General features: G+C 37.4%; 1 protein-coding gene across 1 annotated transcript in view; it reads left to right on the plus strand.

The window, feature by feature from the left end:
- tbck (TBC1 domain containing kinase) overlaps positions 1–24,192 on the plus strand; it is a 44,385-nt gene that overhangs the window by 7,893 nt on the left and 12,300 nt on the right. The window contains exons 11-23 of the mRNA XM_052545031.1: positions 64–202; positions 300–399; positions 1,246–1,295; positions 1,386–1,515; positions 1,816–1,914; positions 2,235–2,297; positions 2,546–2,672; positions 3,070–3,120; positions 3,223–3,306; positions 3,721–3,806; positions 7,574–7,610; positions 8,823–8,984; positions 23,785–23,960. Of these exons, the coding sequence (XP_052400991.1) occupies positions 64–202; positions 300–399; positions 1,246–1,295; positions 1,386–1,515; positions 1,816–1,914; positions 2,235–2,297; positions 2,546–2,672; positions 3,070–3,120; positions 3,223–3,306; positions 3,721–3,806; positions 7,574–7,610; positions 8,823–8,984; positions 23,785–23,960 (1,304 nt within the window). The remainder of the gene's footprint in view (positions 1–63; positions 203–299; positions 400–1,245; positions 1,296–1,385; positions 1,516–1,815; positions 1,915–2,234; positions 2,298–2,545; positions 2,673–3,069; positions 3,121–3,222; positions 3,307–3,720; positions 3,807–7,573; positions 7,611–8,822; positions 8,985–23,784; positions 23,961–24,192) is intronic.

Genomic DNA, 24,192 nt, shown 5'->3' on the forward strand with positions numbered 1-24,192 from the left:
TCTCACACTGTGGAAACATTTTTAATGACTATAAAAAAATGACGATACTGCTGTGTTGTGCAGATGATGGAGAGAACTACCTGTCAGAGAGAGCCATAGATGAGGTGCATCATCTGTGGTGTTTGGCAGGAGGAGACCTGGAGAAAGAGCTGACCAATCAAGAGATCATCCAGTCCAAACCTCCCATCTGCACCCTTCCCAAGTACTCCCACATCTCTGACCCCTTAACGACTGTCTCAGCGTGCAGAATAAATCATCTGTTTTAAACAGCTGTTTGCATTCGTGTGTTTGCTCTCCAGGTTCATTTTGGAGGATGGCGAGTCTTTTGGTCAAGGCCGCGACAGAAGTTTCCTCCTCGATGACACAACTGTGACGCTTTCTCTTAATCAGCTAAAAAATGTAAGGGTGTTTGCTCGTATAGGCCATCAAAATACAATTGTAAATGTATTATTTGCATAAGCATAGAACAAAAATCTATCTGTCTGTCTGTCTGTATGGTATGTATGTATGTATGTATGTATATGTGTGTGTGTGTGTGTGTGTGTGTGTATTTATGTTAGGGCTGCCAGTCGATTCAAATTCTTAATCTAATTGATTACAGGATGCTGTGATTATTTAATCTAATTAATTAATTAGGCCAGGATGCTAACAGTATTCAAATATTTTAATCACGTTATTTTTGTTTTTTGTATAACTAATTAATACAATATTATTATTATTTTATTGTACATTTACAATTATCTTCAACATTTAGATATGTAATTTTGATTTGGGTTTATATTGAATATTGTAGACAATGTTTTATTTTTTATTGTACATTTATGATTATCTTCAACATTTAGGTGTGTAATTATGACTTGGGGTTTATATTAAATATTATAGACAATATTTTATTTTATATCGTTCAATTGTTATTATCTTAAATATTGAATGTATAATTTAAGTTTTAAGATTAAAATATTTAATATATTTAATAATATTTAATAACATTTAATATCATAGACAATATTACACAATATTATGTTCATATATGATTATCTTAAATATTTAGATGTTTAAGATTTGGGTTTGTATTGAAATATAAAAAACTGCATAAATGTGATATATGTATTGATATAGGATTTATGTTTATATTTAATAATTGATTAATGTAATAGTTATGGACAATACTTGACAGTGTTTTTTTTACAAATCCAAAAACATAACGTGAGGTGACACTAAAGCACGGCTAATCTCTCATTCCAGAGGCTGAAGGATGTCGCAGGAGAGACGTACTATCCGTTACTAGAAGATGAGTAAGAAATCATTCATGAAGTCAGATCTTGTGTTTGGCAGCAGTCAGTGTGTGTGTCTGATGCTGTGGAAATGTCCCGTGTGTCCCGCAGACAGTCCAGCCTGCCTCAGTCTAACAGCAGTAATGAACTGTCTGCCACCGTCACACTGCCCCTCATTATCCGGGAGAGAGACACCGAGTACCAGCTCACCCGCATCGTCCTCTTCGACAGACTGCTCAAGGTCCTTCACACACACACACATTTTCTGAAAATGACCACATAAAAATAGCTGAAGAAACCACCCCATGATGGATGTCCACCCACAAAACAAACGGCTCATTAAGACATTTTCAAAAAAGACAAATCATTAATATTGACTTACTGGTTCTTTTTCAAACACTTTTTTTTTTTTTTTATGTTGACAATTAGAAATAATTCATAGTGTATTAGTTTAACAGACTTCAGCAGCTCATAAAACAAAGTTTAACAAACCGCTATTACTGTAAATAATTCCATAAATGTGTTTCGCATTCATTTTTAGGCGTACCCCTACAAGAAGACCCAGGTTTGGAAGGAGGCGAGGGTTGATATTCCTCCTCTTCTGAGGGGTCTGGCCTGGGCAGCTTTATTAGGAGTTGAGGTACACACAAACACTGCATATACGCCAGGGAATATATTCTAATTGTTCAGCAATAGATGTTTTATGACCGTTTTTATAGGAAACCGTGGGCTGGATTTCTTGAGTCAGATCAAAATGTTGAAGTGTTTGGCAGCTTAAAAGCATGCCTGGCGTTTTCTGGTCATTAGTGGACTATTGATGCATGACGTGCAATCAATCAAATTTTGACATAAATTCAATGCACATTTCACTTTATAGCAACACAGTTGTTCTGTTTTAATATTAAACCTGCCTTTTAGTGCAACACTCCCACATTCAAATCAATCAATGTACTCCCGCAGGGGGACATCCAATCAAAATATGACGGCATCGATAAGGACACGCCCATCCCCACTGACAGACAGGTGAGACTCTTTTCTATGTGTTTAATAGTCTTCGCACTGATTGAGGTTATTGGAAAGCTGAATAATTAATCAGCCTGTTGAATTATTCACTTTGTTTGTGAAGAGCCTGTTTTCACCTTTAAGCCTTGTTAAGATTTGACTGTCCACTGCTGAATATTTCAAACGATCCCGGAGCAAACAGCGCTGATGGAGACGTGTCGCCCACCTAGTTGATTTAAGGCTGCAGACTTTATGCATTTGTCACGCAGATTGAAGTGGACATCCCTCGCTGTCACCAGTACGACGAGCTGCTGTCGTCACCTCAGGGTCACATCAAGTTTCGGCGGGTGCTCAAGGCTTGGGTGGTGTCTCATCCTGATCTGGTGTACTGGCAAGGTGATGGAGCCATGCTCGGGTGGGGTCATGCACACGGTTCCGCTTTCTGCCACTAGATGGCACCAAAGACTCGCAGTGTTTCTGTTGTGCGTTCACTGTTGGATAGAGATAGCAGATCAACTCTTGTGCACTCTTAAGAAACCCGTCAAGAACACATCTGGGTCATATTTCACCCTAAAATATGAAGAGATCAAGCTTATTTTTTAGAATGTGAAGGTGTTTTTCATTATGCCTTTTATTAGCATTACAATCAAACCCATGTTCCACCAAAATGATAATTCTAATGATATGTAATTGCTCTCGGTGCATTTTTATTTTAGAATGTGACATGGGCATTTTCTTGACCGGTTTTGTGAGATTGTCCCATGTATGTCTTGATTTGATGTTTTTGCTCTAGGCTTGGATTCGCTCTGCGCACCTTTCCTCTATCTAAATTTCAACAACGAAGGTAAGATTTCTGGCCAACTTATATATTTTTTTTTTTACATTCTTCCTGATATTAGTGGCTCTAGCTGGACTAACTCAATCCTGTTACTATTTTTCATCTCAGCTCTTGCATATGCATGCATGTCGGCCTTCATTCCCAAATATCTGTACAATTTCTTCCTGAAGGACAACTCGCATGTGATACAAGGTAAGGGGACCTTTTCGTTTCTCCAAAAAGAACAGAACTACAGTATAAAGATTGGGAATGTGTGAAAAAAGTAACCACATTTAATCGATTTGCGGCATGCCTGATTTGTGTGGCAGTTTGCACGTGTTTGCTTGCATTGCAGCTGTTTTTTAAAAATCCTTTAAGTGTTTATGGCTGTTACACTGCAGTGATTGCAGCCGTAAACACTTAGAGGATTTCTGTAGCCTGACATTTGGGCATGTTTGTTGTTGGGTTTGCAAGCTCAGCTGTCAGCACTTCAGGAGCAGAATTGCTTTGTTTAGCTGTCTGACTGAGCTTTGAGCAGAGTGTTTGTCCTGCCATGGGTATAACGTGTTAAAAGTGTTTTTGGCTGGAGTGCAAACGCCTGAATGCTCTTATTCTTCACTTCTCCAGAATATCTGACCGTCTTCTCGCAGATGATTGCGTTCCATGACCCCGAGCTCAGCAACCACCTGAACGAGATTGGATTCATACCTGATGTAAGTGTAAATATTTCATGAGATCGCATCGAAATCAAGTCAAATTGACATTGTTTACTTTGTTGCATGCCCCATGCTATCAATATTTGATCCATTCCTGTTAGCTTTGAGAGCCGTCTATATGCTAGTTTACTCCGAAAAAGTGTTTCCAATGGCAGAACAGAAACCTATTGGGAAATATTGTGTCTAAAATGTAATTGAGCAATGTGTTACTCATTATTAACCTTTTGTTGTGTTCAAGAGTCAATTAATTTTTTTCAAATCCACAATACTATTGAGCTGTAATAACAATGACCCTTGCACTTATAGCAAACATTAATGAGTGAGGCTATTATTTTATTTAGATAATAGAATATAATAATAATTGCTATATTATATTTTTATAATATTATATTTAAATATCACTTTTTATATTTATTTTAACAAAAAATATATATAACAGTTTAATTAAATACAGTATAATAATTCATTATTTTATTATAATTAATTTTATAACAGTATTAATGATATTTTATTATAATATAAATTTTACTTAAATTAATAATATTTAATAATAATAAAATTCAATTATATCTGCTGGTCTTAAAAAGTATTAATTTTCCCTTCTACAAATTAGGGCCTTAAACATTCATCTTAAATGTAAGCTTTTTGCAAAGTTTAAGTTAAGCAAAGTTATTTTCATGTTCCAGTTAAGCAATCTGTGTGTGCGTGTGTGTGTGTGTGTGTGTGTGTGTGCGTGCATGTGTGTGTGTGTGTGTGTGTGTGTGTGTGTGTGCCGGTGTGAAATAAATTAAAATGTAATGGAGATGGTTTGAAATTTCAGTTTCAGTTTTCAAACTTTGAAGTGCTGCTCATTCAATTTACATTTAGAAAATATATTGACATATTGTTTTCCCTTTCATTTATTTGTCAAATTATCTTTAATTAGTCTTAAAAAGTCTTCAATTTACCTTGGAAAAGCTTGCAGAAGCCTAGAATTTAATATAATTAAATATTGTTTATAATGATAAATATTTACTTCAGTAATGAGTTATTACATTTGCTAATTTGATTTGTTTTTCTAGTTTCACTTTAGTATTAATTATTTATTTATATGACCCTTTTTTTAGCATTTAACTTATTTGATGTTTACTAAAAGGGTAGTTGGTACACTCAAATCTGAGTCGGTATTCATATTATTGACTCATACCAGAACATTTAAAAATGAATAAATGTAAGAGCTAAAATGCTTTTGATTGCGTGTACAGTATAATGGCTTGTTTTGACAGCAGATCCTCTCTAGAGTGATTGAGCACATCTTTGCATTCAAGTCCTGTCACACGTCAGATCTGCTGTGGCTCGTGTCATTGATGGGCCGCTCACACACGTGGCTGACCCTGAGATTTGATCGCCGGCCAAGTTTTCGCCGAGCGCACACACACACCGGAATTTTCTGTGATCCACAAACGCTCCCTCTTTATTTTTTAAAATGCCAAGATGATGTCTCTCTATACTGATGGATAGGTGACCTCCACAGACAAATCCACCCACAGCTCTGCGACCGAGGGTCCAAATAAATGATGAGTTGTGGGAATCAACACGGAATTGGTCTTTGATGCAGGAGCAGAGAACCGGCGTTCAGCTCAGCCTCTGCACAGCTGCTGTTATGGTTCGACCGCATGAATCAAAAGAAGACACTGCTGAACTGGAGTCTCTGAGCAGACCATTATATAGGCTTAACCCTGCCATGATTCCCAATGCGTTTGATCTGGAAGTGTTTGTTTTCTTGACAACACAATCCCAAAGTCACCTTGCTGGCTTTTAAAGGGGCCCTGTTAGTAGAATTTAATGCTTTTCTCTGAAGCAAGGTGGACTTTGGCATGAATACCCTAGCGACCACCCAAAACACCCCAGCTAGATTCATTTTGTGCGCTGTTTGCTTGATGTCCGTTTGTTCCCACTGTTGTTGTCATTTTAATTTTCACTGAGTTGGGATAATATTTGACCCTGACTTGACTTATCTTGTTATTATCAAACGGTCTTTGAGGCATGAATGCATCTTGGCTGATGTTAGTCGAGTATTTGGCTCAGTTCAGTAAAGTCTGCATGAGTGCTATTATATTTGGCAGCACAAGGCCTGGAATTCGCAGGAAAGTGACCTAGTTTTGTGTCCTGCTTCTTGTTGGTATTCTGATAATGTTGGATAGGCCAGGTTTTTTTGCCAAAACTAACCGTTTTTGTTTTGATTTTCTTTCAAAGCATTTGTTAAATTGCTTGGACAAAATGGCAAACGTGTAATTTTGGATCTAATTGGGTAATATTTGTTGTGATGCAATCAAGGGTGACGTTCTGTTACTTTAGAAGGACATTAAAGAGATAGTTCACCCCAAAATTAAAATTCTGTCATCATTTGACAGAAATGAGGCTACGCATCGTTACGCTTTGGCCGCCATTATGCGTCGGTGCGTACCCAAATGTGTCGTCCTAGTTTTTGATATGCGACGCGCCGATGCATGCAATACTATGCGTTGTCGGTGGGGGCGACATTGCAAGTATTGTACATTAATTCAAGTATATTGTGTTTACAGAAGAAGAAGGTTTGAATACAATGGCGGGCGAAGAGGAAAAATTATGCGAACTTATACGTATTCATCCACATTTATATGATAGTTCATCAGCAACAGAATACACTCCTCTTCAGTTGCCATTGTGATCTGAATATCACGCGACCTGACTCTACTATCACCCGACTCTACTACCCTCTGTTGCGTGAGCGGTGTATTGCATACACGCATTGCCCATGACGCTTGCGTCCACTGTTTAGACTATGAAAGGGAACGCGTCGTTCACGTCGCTCACGTTGCTTGCTCGCGTTTCTCTCGTTGACTATGTAAAGGCCCTAAGAAAGCAACTCATACAGGTTTGGAATTACAAGAGGCTGAGTAAATGATGACAGAATTTTCATTTTTGGGTGAACTATCGCTTTAATGGCGGTTTGGGATCAGTAAGATTTTTAAAAAATAAATTAATACTACAGCAAGGATGCGTTAAAACAATTAAAATTGACAATTATAATATTACAAATGATTACAAATGCTATTCTTTTGAACTTTTCTATTCAGTAAAAAAAATTATCATGGTTTCACAAAAATATTAAGCCGCACAACTGTTTTTTTTTTCTCGTTTTAAACGTTAATGTATATTGTTTCTGACACCATTTATTTTGGGTGTCATGACGTCACTGGACCTCGTCCCATCACGCACAGCTCCTCGTTGCCTCTAATTTTGACTCCTCCGGGGCCGTGCTGTCACGTTTAGCAGTGGTCAGTCTGTCTCAGTCAGAGATGGAGCTCTTCCCAGCAGGGAGCTGATTTGGCTAGACCGAAGCCTGTCTCGCGCTCGTCCTCTCATTTCTCCCTAAACCCCTCTGAGGCCGAGCCACCAATCAACTGCTGAAATGGATTATACATCCTACCCAACCGCAACCGAGCAGAACCATGGGAAAAGAGGCAGTGTTGGAACAGGTGCTGGAGGGAGACGGCTGAGAGACGCGGGGATGCTGGCTGTTCATTACTCTCCCACACACGTCCTCTCGTTTCACAGAGGGCTGTGAAGCAGAGGCCTGAATGACAAATACAGGTTCCCTCTGATGAATTTAACAATCGCTGAGGTGGTTTATTGGGAATTATAAAAGGGCCCGTGCTGTTTGTTCATAATAATCACATTGTTGTTCATGTAAAAATGGTTTTCGTGCAAGAATGAATGTTCTTTCTTTCTGTTCCTTTCAGCTGTATGCCATCCCGTGGTTCCTTACAATGTTCACACGTAAGTATCAGTGACTCCTTGGCAAGATTTCATAATTTCACAATTATTTTCTGGATGGGTTATAGCTAATGCACTAAAGAATAATAACAAATAGTACCTTATTTTGAAGTGTTAAGGCCTGCTCACACCAAGAACGATAACTATAAAGATAACGATATTAGCGTCCACACCAGCAGCGAAGAATATCGTCTGGTTATTCTAAGCGCACGTCTGCTGCTTTAAATTCTCGAGCTCGTTACGTTAGGATGGATTCTGTTTGGCTGTCAATATTTTTATTGTTCATCAGCTGGAAAAAATAGTTCTGAAAGTGATTCTTTATTGTTATATTTGTGGTGTGAACTCCACAAGATTTTTTGAACTTTATCGTTCTCTTTATAGTTATTGTGCTTGGTGTGAACGGGACTTTACTGTCCCTTTTCTCCTGAAGTTGACTGGTTTCTTTTGTTTTGTGGAATAAAAAATCTTCAAATTAAGGTTGCTAAAACACTGTCAAGATGATTCAGTTGGTCAAATTATAGAAGGACATATAACCTTGGCCGTAATTATACTGATTTGCACTGTAGTAATTTATGGCGTAATGAATTGTTCTGATTACATCTTTGACGATGATAAATGCGTCAGATTTGTTCTTTTTGCATTTCCAAAACAATAAGCACTGATGGACTAATTGTGCTTTGTTTAATCATACATTCTGTAATGTGTAGTATCTTATGATAAAACACACAATAATAATAAAAGAAATAATATTAATAAAAACTGTATTATTTTGCATATTATTAATATTACATTAGCATTTGCATTAATAATGTACAAATTATTTTTCAGTGTTGTTATTATAGCATAAATAATAATAATGTAAAACTATACTGTGTAATAAACATTTTAAAAATGATAATATTTCAAGATGCTATGCTGTCCTTTGATGGTCAAGCAACAAGCATGAGTACATTTTTCTTTAAATGCACAACAAATTCATGACTTATACTTATGAATTATTACTTATTATTTATTATCACTTTTTGAAATAATAACATTATAAAAATGTCTTTTTTTATTTTTTATGGGGATCGTTCCAGTTCTGGAATCTGAAATCAGAAATTACACAATATAGCAACAGCCATGATGCAGAAGGCCTGTTGACCAAATTAATGCGCAGCTGTTACAGTGCAAAGGCTGCAAAATAACTCATTTCTTGTCCCATTTCCTCTGCAGATGTGTTCCCCCTGCACAAGATCTTCCACCTGTGGGACACTCTGCTTTTGGGAAACTCCTCTTTCCCCTTCTGCATCGGTGTAGCTATTCTACAGCAGCTGAGGGACCGTCTGCTGGCCAACGGCTTCAACGAGTGCATACTGCTCTTCTCAGACCTGCCTGGTAAGAGTCACCAGTGCATTTTCTTTTCTTTTACATATTCCTTTGTAGCATTTTATTATTTTTTTCCATACTAAAGTCCATCTACTGTATATTGTTACTTGTAGGTTTCTTGTAGCAAAAACAATGATTTAGTTTCTCGCGATCATTTCTGACCTGACAGGCTGTTGCTGCTGTACCTTTAAGACTTCTGCGTGTAAATGATATGTGTTATGTTTAGATAACCTCTGTGTGCCAGTGTAGTTCAGACTTTCATTCATCACGCCAAGTTCTTAGTGTTCCTGTAGCTGAAGTGGTAGAGCACCGAGTTAGCAAGTTGTAGGTTCGAATCCCAGGGAACACATCTTAAGAGAAAATTATTAGTCTGAATGCAATGTAAGTCGCTTTGGATAAAAGTGTCTGCTAAATGCATAAATTTAGTTGAATATTGAACAGGCATTGACATGTCAACATGGGTGGTTGTATGCTGATGACAGTTTCTAAATGACTTGTTTTGCTGTTTGGTTAGCATAAATTAGCATTTTGAAGGAAAATTTCTGCACAGTACATTGAGCTTTTATTTAAAAGCTTCAAAGTGCATTTTATTGGAAAGATCCCATTTTGACCCCATCAACTGAGTAAAGGTCTTGTCACATTTTACAAAATTTAGCTGGCAAAAAAAGTGTCTGTTATCTAAGAGTGAAATTGAGCCGATCGCATGGATTCCTGTTAAAATTACTTTGCCCGCAAAATTTTGCAGCAACAATAATTGTGACCACACACTAATTACTAGAATTATGTAGAGCAGGTGCATTGTGGGTAAATCCACTGTATGCTGTAAAAATGCTGAGTAAAGTGCTAATAATGAAAGGTTCTAATAAAGTTTTAAATAAATGAAAAAATATACTTGCACTTAGCACTTGTTCACCCTCATGTTATTCCAAAGAATAACTTTCTTTAATGGATTTGAATATTAGAAACGTGTTAGTGTGTTATGTGTAAGCCAGGTTGAAGAGGTTCTAGATTTAAACCGACAGAGTGTGTCTGCCTCCTGAACAATGTTAGGTAGGTTATTCCAGAGTTTGGAGCTAATTAGGAAAGGATCTGCTGCCCACAGATGATTTTGATATTCTAAGTATTATCAAATTGCCAGAGTTTTGAGAACGCAGCGGACGTGTAGAACTCTAGTGCAATAAGAGCTCCTTAAAATACTGAGGTGCTAATCCATTCAGGGCTTTATGAGTAATAAGCAAGATTTATATCTATACAATGTTTGATAGAGAGGTAGTGCAGTGTTGACAGAACTGGGATAATATGCTCATACTTCCTGGTTCTAGTAAAAACTCTAGCTGCTGCATTTTGGAACAGCTGGAGTTTGTTTATAAAGCGTGCAGAAATGTGACAACCATTATGTAGAGCAGGTGCATTGTGGCTCTTTATTAAATTAATTATTCGTTTTTAAGTTATTTAAAACTAAAAGTTTTTGTTTTATGGGGAGAATAAAAATAAAATTAAATGAAAATGGTGATAATTTTCCAACTAACGTAAATAAGTTGAAATCCTAGAATTTCTAAAACTAAAATAAAAATATAAATAGAAGCTAAATAGAAATTTTACAAAAAAACTAATACATTTAAAAAGCACTTTACAAAACCGATCACGTCGATACATATTGAAATGATTGGATTTCTTCTACAAAATTTCACAGAGCAATGATACCTGTGACTAGAATTATGTAGAGCAGGTGCATTGTGGATAAATCTATTGCATACTGTAGAAATGCTAAATACATTGCTACAAATATTTTTATTAACTGAATAAATATATGAAAAAAAAAATCCAATACCTCATGTTATTCCATAATAATGAATTCTTTATTAAATTCATTCTCAATGTTTACGTTATTTGTTGAAAAACCTAAAACTAAAAGTTAAAACCTTTTGTTTTATTTAACAAAAAAGGAGTACTATTTGTTTTCACATTCTCCATTAAAATATTTTCAAACCGATATATGACTTCTTGGAATCAGAAAAAAATGTCGATTAAGTCAGCAGAGTTGATTTTGTGAATATGTTTGATTAAAATCTATATTAAAACCTACTGTAATGCATGGATCTAATATAACGTTACATCAGATTTTTCTTCAACCATTAACAAACATTCATGTAAATCATAACAGATTATGTTTGTTTGAATCCTGCCAAGACATATTTCACAATGATGCACTTTATAGGGAAGGCGCAGCTTATGCAAGCAGTTTGTAAATGTCCGTCAGCCGATTGTTTTGTTTTCATCAGCTTGGGTTTAAAATCGTATTTTACTGTTTTGGACTCATGTCACTGAGAATTTGATATGAATATTCACTAAGCTGGAATGCTGTGCTTTGCAACAATAGTCCTGCATCTTGTGGTGAGAAGCAGCAGCAGTTATCCAGTGAACATAGAAAAAAGTATTCCTTTCAGAAAATGTACAAATAGCAATCATTTTAGATGTTTAATAACTATTTGGAGCATTGGGATTGCTAGAAGAGGGTTTAATAAACTCTTTTTTTGGGGGAGATTTTGGAGGCTACAGTTAAGGGAGATGCTGAAGGAAAGCTGCAAGCCACGATGACCATTATTGTCAATATGGGAGCCGAATGGTTTGGAGAAGAGGAGAAAAGTATGAGAACACCTTACTCCAAGAATTGTAGAGCAGTGAGATTTCATAACATCAGGAAGGAGATGCGTGCGCTGAAGTCCCAGTTTAAGGAGGCAGGAGAGAGTGAGTGCATTGGCATAGCTCCGCTGATGTTTATCCTGCGAAAGTAGATCAGGGTCCTACGCCGAGCAGAGGGGCATCAGAGGTGCTGTCGTGAAAGGGACATGCTGCTTTTATAGCTGATCCCTTTTAAGTTTGCTAAGGATTTGCTGGGGCAGAAGCATAGTGGAAAGCTGGTCTGTTCACTGGAAGAATGCATACATATACATATACAATACATACAGCGATCTAAAGAGAGAACAGGAGTTGGATTAGTGTGACACCTTTAGTCTCCTGGACCAGAGTCACAGTTTCACTTGTCAGAGCTGCAGTTCTCATACAAAGACTACAAAAACTGCCCCAAACTCCTTTTTCATCTGTGGCAGATTCTTTTCATTTTCTGAAGATGGGTAAGAATCCCAGAGCATTGGCGAGTGGCTGAAGGGGTATGGATCCCAAAGGAGGAAAACTCAACTCGTATAGATCAGTTCCGCATAATCTCCCTGCTGAGCATAGGAGCAAAGATCTTCTTCAGTGCTGTCTTCAATCGAATCGCACCTATTTGGCAGAAAACACCTATATCTATACATCAGGACAAAAGGGTGGAGATGCAGGTATTCCAGCGACAACCACCCATCAGGGCTTTTATGGATGATCCCAGGATGTCGGTGGATTTTACAGGGCCTAGAGGAGCTAATGAAGTGCCCTTATGCATTTTCAAACCTGACAAATAAAGATCATTGGTACTGAAGAAAGGGAAGGTGGAAGATAAACTAAGATTCCACATTGCAGGCACAGACATTCCAGATATATCAGAAAAGCCAGTCAAGAGTCTAGGCAAGGTGTTCGACAGTTCTACTCAATTCTGGCTTGCCTGGGAAGTTTAAAGCCTGGGTATACCAGCACTAGAATTCTGTGGCCTCTTCTTGTATATGAAGTACCAACAGTTGAGATCTTGAAGAAGTAAGTTAGTTGCTACATCCATCAGGAGATGGAGATTGCTGAAGAGCCTGAGCAGAATCGTGCTTTATGGACATCACAACAAGCTGCAGCTACCTTTCAAATATAGAAGTGTTATAATACAGGGACTCAAGACCAGAAAGTACCCAAAGCAGGGATCCAAGGGAGGACTGGCAGAAAATGGATGGAAGAAGAGGCTGTTAAGAAGGCAGAGGAAAGGTTGGGATCCTTTCCGGCACCACATGTGAACCTCATCAGAAGGAAGAAAAGGAACAGCCTTGTTCAGGAGGAGGTGACAGCAACTGTGGAGGAGATCCTGCAGGGCAGTGGGAAATCTGGGAATGAAACTAACAAGGAGCCTGGACGAAATGGGCGGAAGCAATAGATAGAAAAGTTACCTGGATGGAGCTTTGGCATGATGAGCCACACCATAGTCCATTTCTCATCCTGACAGTGTACAATGTTCTGCCGACTCCATCAAATCTTCACTTATTGGGGAAAAGTAGAGTCACCAGCATACCCACTGTGCTCCAAGCGAGGAATTCTGGAGCATATTTTGAGCTGCTGCCCAAAGGCATTTGGAGAAGGCTGGTATCGATGGAGGCACAAACGAGTCCTGAAGACCATTGTTGAAGTTATCAACACTGGAGTCGAAAGGGAAAAGCGGTCCCGACCCTCCAAGCAGAGAATTAACTTCGTCAGAGTTGGAGAGCAGCCTATTTCAACAAAGAGAAAATCTGCAGGCATTCTGGCCTCTGCAAGGGACTGGCAACTGCTAGTGGACTTAGAAAAACAGCTGAAGTTCCCTAGTCATATTGTAGTTACCATTGGAATCCACAAAACAAGTTGTGCTGCTGGAACTGACCGTCCCATGGGAAGATTGCTTAGAATATGCATTCGAAAGTAAACTCTCCATGTATGAAGGACTCGTCAGCGACTGCAAGCAGGCAGGATGGAGAGCGAGGTGCATCCCAGTTGAAGTTAGATGTGGGGGGTTTGCAGCATGTTACAGAGTCTACAGAGAGCTGGGCATTGAGGGAGCGAGCAGGAGATATGTGCTATATGTAGCACCACTTAAGCAGCAGAGAGGGTTTCAAGGTGGGAATGGCTAAAAAGAGGAGAGCCATGGAGTACTAAGTGTCCAGCCAGCTGGTCTGATCAGCCCCAGCTGGGACACCTGGAGGAGGGTGTATGATGTTGAAACACCCGATAATTCCAGGAACTTCACTGATGGTGTATCCAGTGGCATCAGAAAATTTATGTCCGACTAAAACGGAAATTTTTCACATCTTTTGCTTGTAGTTCAAAATTAGACTGTGCGCATTTTGTGACTCATTTTGACCGCATGGGTGACAAATGTAAATATTTAAGAAATGAAAAATAAACATGGTTTCTTTTCCAACTAACTTAGATAAGCTCAAATACTATGATTTCTAAAACTAAAATAAAAAAATAAATAGAAGCTAAATGGAAATGTTACAAAAAAGGGCTTTTTTTTTTTTTATAAGCACGTCAAAACGGATCACGTGGATTCCTGATAAAATTACTGAATTTCACCCACAAAATTTTACTGAGCAATGATAAATGTGGTCACACCTCAAGTATATCCTAGAATTATTAAGAGCAGGTGCACTGTGGGTAAATCCTCTTTACACTATAGAAACACTGTGTATAGTGCTGAGAAACAGACAGTCGCTGTGGACCCAGAATTGGAAACTGCAGAGTGATGCACACCTGTCTGGTTAGGCGCACTTTGCCTCCCCTCTGTCAAACAATGTGCTTTATTCCCTGTAAGCTTCCTGACGCCGGGACTCAGTTGGGACTTGTTTGCGATGAGCTCAGGATAAGTTATGCGGCTCATGCCGTTCTTTCCATGTGGTATGCTGGGAGAGGCAGCAGGCAGGCACCAATGGGCCTGATGAGTGGTGTTTTGGTCAGGACAGCTCCGTGTGTTTCCTCTGGCATCTGCTTGCCACTATTCCCCGAGGTTGCTGTCAACACTGAGCTGCGCGGCGTGGCTGAAGTGATGGACGATGATTGAGTCTAATGTGAGGGAATTAGCTGGGAGCATTCAGCGCTGCAGGAACGCTGATGGTGTGTATACTCAGCCACAATGCAGGGATTACATCCCAAAATAATGTGGAAAATATCACGTTACCGTGGCAGTTGAAAGCAGGACAATTTCTGAAACTTGTCGCTGTATCTTTCAGGCTAAAACACACTGGTGTAAACAGTGGTGTGAAAAAATGTGTGTAAAAGTGTGTGTGTGTGTGTGTGTGTGTGTGAAAAGGTAAAAAAGGCAAGAGCGCATTTAAATGCCTTTTTTTTATTTATTGACAATAGATATGCATGCTGCAATACTTTCTGTTTTTCCCACCATCTAAGATAATGTCTATTCCACTTTAATTTGTATACGTTTAAATACATTTTTGAATCTCTAGAAAATAAAGAAACAAAAACATATTTAAATGGATAGCTAGGACACAAAACAAAATTAAATAAAATAAAAAATTACAAATTTAGAAAATAAACATACAGAGCCATATATAAAGGGCTAGGGCACAAAATTAACTAAAATAAAATGTTTTGTTTTAGTTGTCAGTTTAGCTTTTCCCTTACAGGTGCAATATATATTATTAATTTAATAAAATTAATTTAATTATTCATTTACATGCTTTGCACACAAAAATATTAATAGTAGATTTGACATAGTAGTCAAATAGTAGACCAAGACTCATCTTGGTAACTAAAACTAAAATTATTCAAATATTAAATATTAATTTTAGGAATTTCACTAAAGATGAAATAAAAATATATAAATAAATAATAATTTAAAAAGCAAACATTTTGACTTCACAAGTAACTGAAATGTTTAAGTACTAAAATTACTTCAACTGAAATAAAAATCTTAATAGAAGTTAAACAGAAATATTACAAAAAAAGTAATAAAAATGCAACTAAAATAAAAAAAATAGTATATAATGCTAAAATAAGTCATATCAGTGATATACAAATATATTTTATTCTATATTGATCTTTTTTTAAATACAAATTTTATTTTACTGACTGTGACCAACATGTCAAGATCACATGACCAGTTTATTTTTTAATTCAGCCAAGATAATGAACTGAAACACCTGAGCATCTGTTTGTTTGAGGCTAATGCTGTTATATGAGTGGTTTGAGAAGATGAATATGAACCATAAACGCTTATTGCACCTTTAAAGCTAAAACGTGCAGCACTAATGGCACCAAACAGAAATGCAAAATATCTTGTATCTATTTTTTTTTTTTTTGCCGTTTCTAGAGACTAGGATCATCACAAAGATGAGTATGATTTAACAGGTTGACTGATTCTGTGATGTCTGTCAGGTGGTGCTAGGGATGATTCCAAAAAAAAAGCAAAAGAAAAGCAAAATTCGAAAGAAATCAACTTTAACATCAGCAAAACCATTGCACCAGCAATCACAGAGAAATCTAGACATGTCAGCGATGTTCAACAGAAGCCCGTGAGACACGCCATTACTCCGTCCTGTCAGGAGACAAATATCCAGCTGGAAGCAAAGCACAAATCACATTTTGACAAAAAGAGGATCTGACTACAAGTGGCTAATAAGCATCTGTCACTGACGAGTCTGGAAATAGATTCAGAGGTTTTACAGGACAGTCTTCTATCAGATATTGCTGAAAACTTGACAGAATCAGACAATGCGAGGGATGCACTGAGGTTTGATCAGTTCCTCAAGCCAGATTAACTAGTGGCTCTGTGTCAAAACCTGTTTCTCAGTGTTATATCATGTACATCTGCCTGCAGGAGCTTCTGGAGTCTAACGGCATGTAGCAGACTGGATTAGGAATAAGCTGCCTGGGTATATATATATATATATATATATATATATATATAAATGGACTAAATAAGCTGACATCCATTATCCATCTTAAATCAGTGCTGTTGGATATTTTCTTCCATGAAAAAGAGTGCTGTACATACTGTTTGATCTCGTATTTTGTAATATTTGTTAACATTTTTTGTTGTGATGACATTTTATTACCTCCTCAGGCTAACACGGTCTCATTTTTTTAAAAACATGCAGATGATTTTGATTCTGTCTGTTCTTTCTGTAGACAAATAAGGATGTATGAGATGGGAAAATTGATGGGATAATATACGAGATGGGAAAATTGTTTGCAAATCTAATTTAAAGCTCATTTATAAAAACATTTCAAAATGTTCGAACAGTAGTACAAAATATGTATTTTATGTATGTATGAAAATGGCAAACATAATACATAAGTGAGGTAATAATGAAATAATAATAATACATAAGTGGGGTAATAATGAAATTCATTTTAAATACATATAAATATTTTCCTTGAGTGTACACATCTTCATTATTTTCATAATTTGTTATTATTAATATTATTAATTTTTTTTGACAAATTACATGATTTCTTTTCAAATATGACATCTGCTTAAGATTGTCTGAATTAAAATAATAATAATAATGATATCTACAAAACATCATTAAGGGGTCTACAAGGGTTCGCTTTCTAATATCATTTCCAATTGTTTTTTAAATAGTAATATTTTAAACTAAAACTACCACTGTTTTTGAAGAGATAATAATAAAATATTATACCAATCTACATGCAAGTAGTTGGAAAAACTTTATTACTATCTCCAGAGTTTTACACCACCTTGCTATATTCTTTTAAAAATATCAAAATAATTTTCTTTATCAGAATCATCGCACAAGAGGCGTTTTCCAATAATTGGAGTCTGTATTAATAGCATTTTTTAATGCCACTTCATAGATGAAAAAGTTATCATCATTGATCCGTGTGTTATGCTTTCTATGCTGTTAAATATCTTGGTTTTACCATTATTTCTGTTTTATGGGATGTAAAGTGTTAGTTTTGTAGTATTCTGTGATGTTTTTTGGAGTATTAATATCATAACTATAAAAATCACAAAATACCACGGCATGTTAAAGTCCTAATCTATTATGACGTGGTACCGCCACAGAACTTTTGCAAGGCTCAGCTAGTTGTCGCGGTTGGATTTTGTGCTTCAGAGGAAGACTTTATGAGAATTATTTACAAACATGTCACATTATTTCTCTCGGGGAAGTCTGTAAAAGTTGCCTGGGGTTTTTTGGGCATATGCAAAGCATCAGTATTCACAGAACAGGGAATTTGTTTCAAAGCAGAACTTTTGTCAGCTTACTGACTAGTAACGTTATGCTGCGGAAACCCACGAACGCACACAGGCTCTCCGAGAATTAAACGCCTTTGAAAGTTTCGCTTTTGAAGCCGAGGATGGGTTTGAACGAAGGTCTCCAGGGATTGATGTTTCTTCTCTTTTCTGTCTGTAATTGTGACAGCGGTGTAATTAACACCACGTGGGGCGGTAGTTCTGACGAACGTGGATGAACATGCAGACACTTACGTTTGAGAAGGTCACGGCTGTCGTTTCCTCCACCACATGCTGTTGAGTTGTCTAATGCATGCCTCACATGCAACTGCGCCTGCCTCTGCTGTTACAGGATCTCGCTGGCAGGCGTCCATGGTGTGGGCCGTTATCTCCCATCTTGAGATTGTTTCGCTTCGTTTGTCTCCAGATCGCTGGTTTTAAATGGCTATTTCCTCGTCAGAGAGGAGCGGGTGGCATTAAACATTTAAAAGCCATTGGAAGGAGACTGGTGTATCCAAACGGGGTACAGGTCGATACTGCTGAGATTTTGGGATTACATTTTTCTGTTCTTTTTCGCTGTAAAGCCACATGAAAAGTCTGAGGGAGAAAACTCCTTTTATAGGTAAAATATGTTTCCTTGCTGCTTACCAGCTTCTTCTCGGTTTGCTGTAGTCTTTCAGACTTAAACACACACACACACACACATTTCACTCTATTAGTGAGTTTTATATGCAAAAGGTTTTAACTCTAACTCTCAAACCTGTTAATACAGGAGATTTAAAGCAAAACTTGATTTTATTTGGTCCAAAAATGTGGTCCTTCCAAGTTCAACTACAAAACCTGCACGCAAATAGTAATCAGAAGCACTTGTTCCTCCATTGAGATTATACATTTTTACAGAGATCCAGCCAACATTGCACAAACATATATGAATCACTGACTATGATTTTTACTAAAGAGCATGTGAGGAGTGCAAGAACATGCAGTTCTCCACTAGCACAATGCTACAGTTGTTATTGTTTGCCATTGCATTGCTATACATGTGGTTGCTTTGGAGTTCTAGGTGGTCTCAGTTCACTTCAATCAAGTTCATGTTTTTTATATAGCGCTTTTCATGATACACATCGTCGCAAAGCAGCTTAGCAGAAAATAAACGATTCTAAAGGAACAAATTCGAAGATGTTATAATGAAAATATCATAAAAGTATTCCATATGCACTACATTCCAAATCTTAAGGAGCTGTGCAAGAGCTTTTTGTGTTGAGCAGACTGACATTTAAGGTGTTCTACCTTGATATTCCTCACTGCTGAATCATTGATTCATTGAGTACTGAATCAGTCTGCTTCGAATGAATCAAGCAATACTGTTGGAATAAAGGTACTTGTTACTCTCGTTTTACACTGTTCTCATTAAAGTGCATTATTCATTTATGCCCAAAGCATTCACTAAAACATTTTTCTATTGAGTCTTTAAGCACGGTCATCACATTCCTCGATCGTAGCGTGTTTGTTTGACCCACTTGTTGCTACATGACTGGGTTTACTTTACACACTGTTAGCACTAAATATAGAGTTGGTGAACCAGTGCCTTGCAGTTCCTGCCTCCTGTACACAAACGTCTCAACTTGTTAATAACATGTTACCATTTTTATTATTATTATTATCTCATGCAGGTTACTAATTAAACCATAGAGACTGGGTTTGTGTATGTCCCTGAGTGTTTTGTTTTGGCCACAACTGCAGATCTCTTTTGGTAGCAAGTTATATTTCTCTGGAGAAAAGTCTTGGAGGTGAATTTTCCTCCATTGGCTTTTTTCATTCCCTCATAAAGAGGTTTTAACTAACTGTTATCACCTTTATCAAGGTTTTTTTTTTCTTCCCTTCTTATATCTTATGGAAACCGTGGGCTGGAAAACGTTGGCAGTGATGAAATGGATTCATGAGCCGATAGGTGTTAAATGGCCTAGGTTCACTCTCTTTGCACTTTTTTTATTATTTTGTAGACTCTGAAAAGACATGCGAACATTAAGCCGTGAAGCTCCGGGTGATGTTCGGTGTAAGCGCTCGACCGGTGAACATTTGTGAAGGTCCTTACTGATGTTATTATCTATAAAGGAGTGTGGATGATAGCAGAATTCACTCAAAAAATATTTCTAATATTCTAATCTAATTGCATTAATATGACCTTCAGATAAAAGATCTGCACTCACTGTTCAAATTTAAATTTTGCAGCAGAGCAATGGACAATCAAACTTTTCAGCAACAAATTTCTTTCATTGGAATGGATCATGCAAGACCCAAAACATCATCCGATTTTCACTCAAGTCTTGAAAGTAGACAATGAAAACCTAATCATATATTTTCTTTGACATTTATTTATTCAGGAAAATGATCTGTGATTGGCAAAAGTAGGATTAGCAGTTGATTTGAAGGTGAAACTAGAGTCGATTCTGTTCACAGGTGTTTTCATTCAGCTGTCAGTGTCTGCCCTGTTTTATTTAAAGAACTGGGATCTATCCAAGTTTGATCATGTTTGTGGAAGTGAATCATGGCATGAACAAAGGAAATCTCTAAGGGACCTCGGACAAAGAGTTGGTGTTGCTCATCAGGCTGAAAAAGGTTACAAAGCTATCTCTAAAGAGTTTGGACTCCACAAACCCACAGTCAGACAGATGGGGTACAAATGGAGGAAATCCAAGACCACTGTTAATTTCCCCAGGAGTGGTCCACCAACAAAGATCACTCCGAAAGCAAGACATCTAATAGTTGGCGGGGTTGCAAAAGACTCCAAGGTAACTTCTAAGCAACTAGAGGCCTTTCTCATATTTGCTTGGCATGGCTTGAAACTGATCCCATCTGTGAAATATGGTGATGGTAATATCATGGTTTGGGCCTGTTTTTCTGCATCTGGTCCCGGTCGGCTTGCCATCATTGATGGAACAATGAATTCTGAACTATACCAGCAAAATTGAAAGGAAAATGTCAGGATGTCTGACCAAGAACTGAGTCTCGAGAAAGTAGGCCATGCAGCAAGACAATGACCCCGAGCACACAAGCTGTTTCAGGATGTCCAAGTCAAAGTCCAGACCTTAATCCATTTGAAATGTTGTGGAAGGAGCTGAAGCAGCCAGTTCGTAGGAGGAAACCTTCCAACATCATAATGAAAAATGGGCTTAAATTCCTACAAAATGTTGTGCAGGACTGATCAGCAGTTACAAGAAATGTTTAGATGCAGTTATTCCTACTTTTACAAGGCACAGATATGTACCACTGGATCATTTTCCTTTTTACTTTTCAGGACTTATGTGAAAATCTTATGACATTTTGGGTCATATAGAAAATTCTAGAAAATTCTAAAGGGTTCACAAACTTTCCAGCAGCACTACTTGTATCAAATGAATGAAATGTAAAATATGGTCTATTTTGGAATAAATATTTTATAGTTTTCTTTCCCTCTACCTTTCAGAATTATTTTGTTTTTCAACAAGGGTGCATTAAATTGATCGAAAGTATTGTTAGGATATATCCTCCAAAAAAAAAAAAAAAAAAGGTTACAAAAGATTTCTATTTCAAATAAATTTCCCCAAAAATCAAAGAATTCCCACAAAAATATTAAGCAGCACAACAGTTTTCAGCATTGATGAGAAGAAATGTTTCTTGAAAACCAAATATTAGAATGATTTCTAAAGGGTCATGTGATACTGAAGACAAAAATGGGAAAATTCAGCTTTGCATCACAGGAATAAATTTCATTTTAGAATATAGAATATATTTGAGTAGAAAATGGTCATTTTAATTTAAATTTTTTTTTCTTTTTTTTTTTTGCATTTTAATAAAATAATTACAGCCTTGGTAAACATAAGAGGCTTCTATCTCACTGACCCCAATCTTCTGAACATTAGTGTATATTGTTTTAGTTTTTAACCATTTTAAACTGAACATTTATGTTAATTGACAACACATTTGGCCATGGATCAATGCAGATGCTGTACAATTTCTTAATATAAATTCTGTCTGCTTGTTCATTCTGAAAAAAAAAAATCTTTCACCACAAGATTCAGTTATTCATGAGGTACCATTTCACAAATTTACCGTGATAACCATCGTTTACGAAACATCATAGCTAATACAGTAATTATGATTACAAGCATAATAATAACATCTATTCCATATCCATATTTTGCTGATTTCACTCTTTCAACCATATCCGATGATTCAGGAGAAGTTATGTCATTTAGTTCTATCCCACTTTCCCACTGAATCCAGATGACTCCTTCATGCATGTATATTTCATGCCATCTGAAAGTCTGAATAACGTCTGCAGCTAATACTGTAACGAAAGCTTTGTTTAGAAAGATGGGATGTGGAATGCATAACCAAATCTGTCCTTCGGTCACATGATATTTGTCTTGGCTACACTGATGGTGGAGGCGTTTCGTGCAACATTCATGCAATGTGACTGGATGTCTTTCCTCATTCCTTCCATGCCACTGTGTAGGGTTGGGATTCGAGAGCGGTGTGGATTGAATGTGGGTCGCACGTGGGGTGTCAATGACCCCTGGTTCGATTGGGAGGATGTTACATTACTGTTATGGCAGAGGTGACGATGCTCTGTAATTATGATGTGCGCGTGTCTTGAACTTCCAGATCCGTCTGTCTTTCTTCATCTCTGCCTGTAGATTTGGGTCAGTGGAAGGCGGGACGGGGAGGTGATGGTTGGAGGAGAGGTGGATCGTCTGTCACGGTCTCTAATGCACTGACTGATTGGTGCCTCATTTCTCATGCTGTTTGCATTCATTTTCCTCCTCCTTTCTCTATTCCAAAGCCTTATTTGCCATCTTAACTGCAAAAGAGCATCAAAGGTGACTGATTTGAAACCCATCACATAGACAGAATCTCTGTTTGCCATACAAATAGCAATTCTCAAATAGTAGGCAACACAGTTGTTGTTTCTTTCTCTCTCTTTCCTTTATTACTTCAGTAATCACAGCCTCTCAGTGAAAGTCCAGTGTTTATAATCCAGTATTCAGATCATATCCTCTTAACTAAAATGAAGCTGTCACACTCGGCTTGATTTAAATAGTAGGCCAAGCATACTAAACCACTTCATTAGGGATACTTTTTTTGTCGCTAACAGGATAGAAAGTGAGTGAGATAGCGAGGAAAGGATTCCTGGTTTGTTTATATTATCCATGTGAATCCCCGTTACTTTAATCTCCGGTTTAAGGCGAATGGATCAAGAGAGCTGGCTTTGCATTTTGAAGGAAGCAGCTGAATCTCCTCTTCTTCTCTTCCTCTGCTGCTGGGAGAGTGTGAATGAAGTGTTGATGTCTTCGCTGAGTTTGTTTGGGACTGAATGAAGCATTGGCAGAGTGTCAGAGTCTTTGGATCGGCTGGAGGGCAACTCTCTGGAGAGGCTTTCCAAGGTCATCCAAGGTTAATTAGATGGAAGTTAGACAGTCTGTAATTCTCCTGCGGCTTTGCCATTTGAGCATAAAGTTGCTGTTCTTAGTGCTCTTAAGATATTTACATTTCCGGTAACAGCAAGTGCTAGATTCAATAGCTTAAGACTCGCTTGGCATTATGAAATAGAATTTGTGTTTACATCACTACGGATGCATTTTGTTTCCACAATAATATCAAGCAGCACAAATGTTTTTAACATTGATAACAGTAAATGTTTCTTGAGCATCACATCAACATATTAGAATGACACTGAGGCAAGGAGTAATGAAAAAGTCAGCATTGCATCGCAAGAATAAATTACTTTAAAAAATGTGTTCTAAGAGGAAACTGTTATTTTAAATTGTAATAATATTTTACAATATTACCGTATTTTTAGTCAATTAAAAACATAAGAGGCTTCTTAGAATTTAACCCCAAACTTTTGACTTGTTTATGGAGTGATATTTCTCTTTGCTGTTTTGTCAGAGATCGACATTGAACGCTGTGTCCGGGAATCCATCAACCTCTTCTGTTGGACTCCTAAAAGTGCCACTTATCGCCAGCATGCCCAGCCAAACAAACCTGCCAGTGACAGCAACAGCTTCGGGAAAGCACCTTCCTATTACTCTACAGAATATCAAGACCTGACCAAAACAGACCTGGTAAGTGTCCCAAATCTGCCATTTACCTCGGAATACCTCGGAATACCTCTGCTCCATAATCAGTCTCCTCACAAAAAGGTTGTCTTACTGCATTAGGATGCTGGATGCATTTTCTTCTCACAATAACGCTTCTTCTCTCTTATATTACTGTCATGAGAGTAGTTGCTATTGAAGATATAAAGGTAGAAACCCTAAACAACAGAGTGACCTTTATAACAGTAATCGCCTTCGA

This window comes from Carassius gibelio, chromosome B1, assembly GCF_023724105.1.
Source record: "Carassius gibelio isolate Cgi1373 ecotype wild population from Czech Republic chromosome B1, carGib1.2-hapl.c, whole genome shotgun sequence".
Classification (NCBI taxonomy): domain Eukaryota; kingdom Metazoa; phylum Chordata; class Actinopteri; order Cypriniformes; family Cyprinidae; genus Carassius; species Carassius gibelio.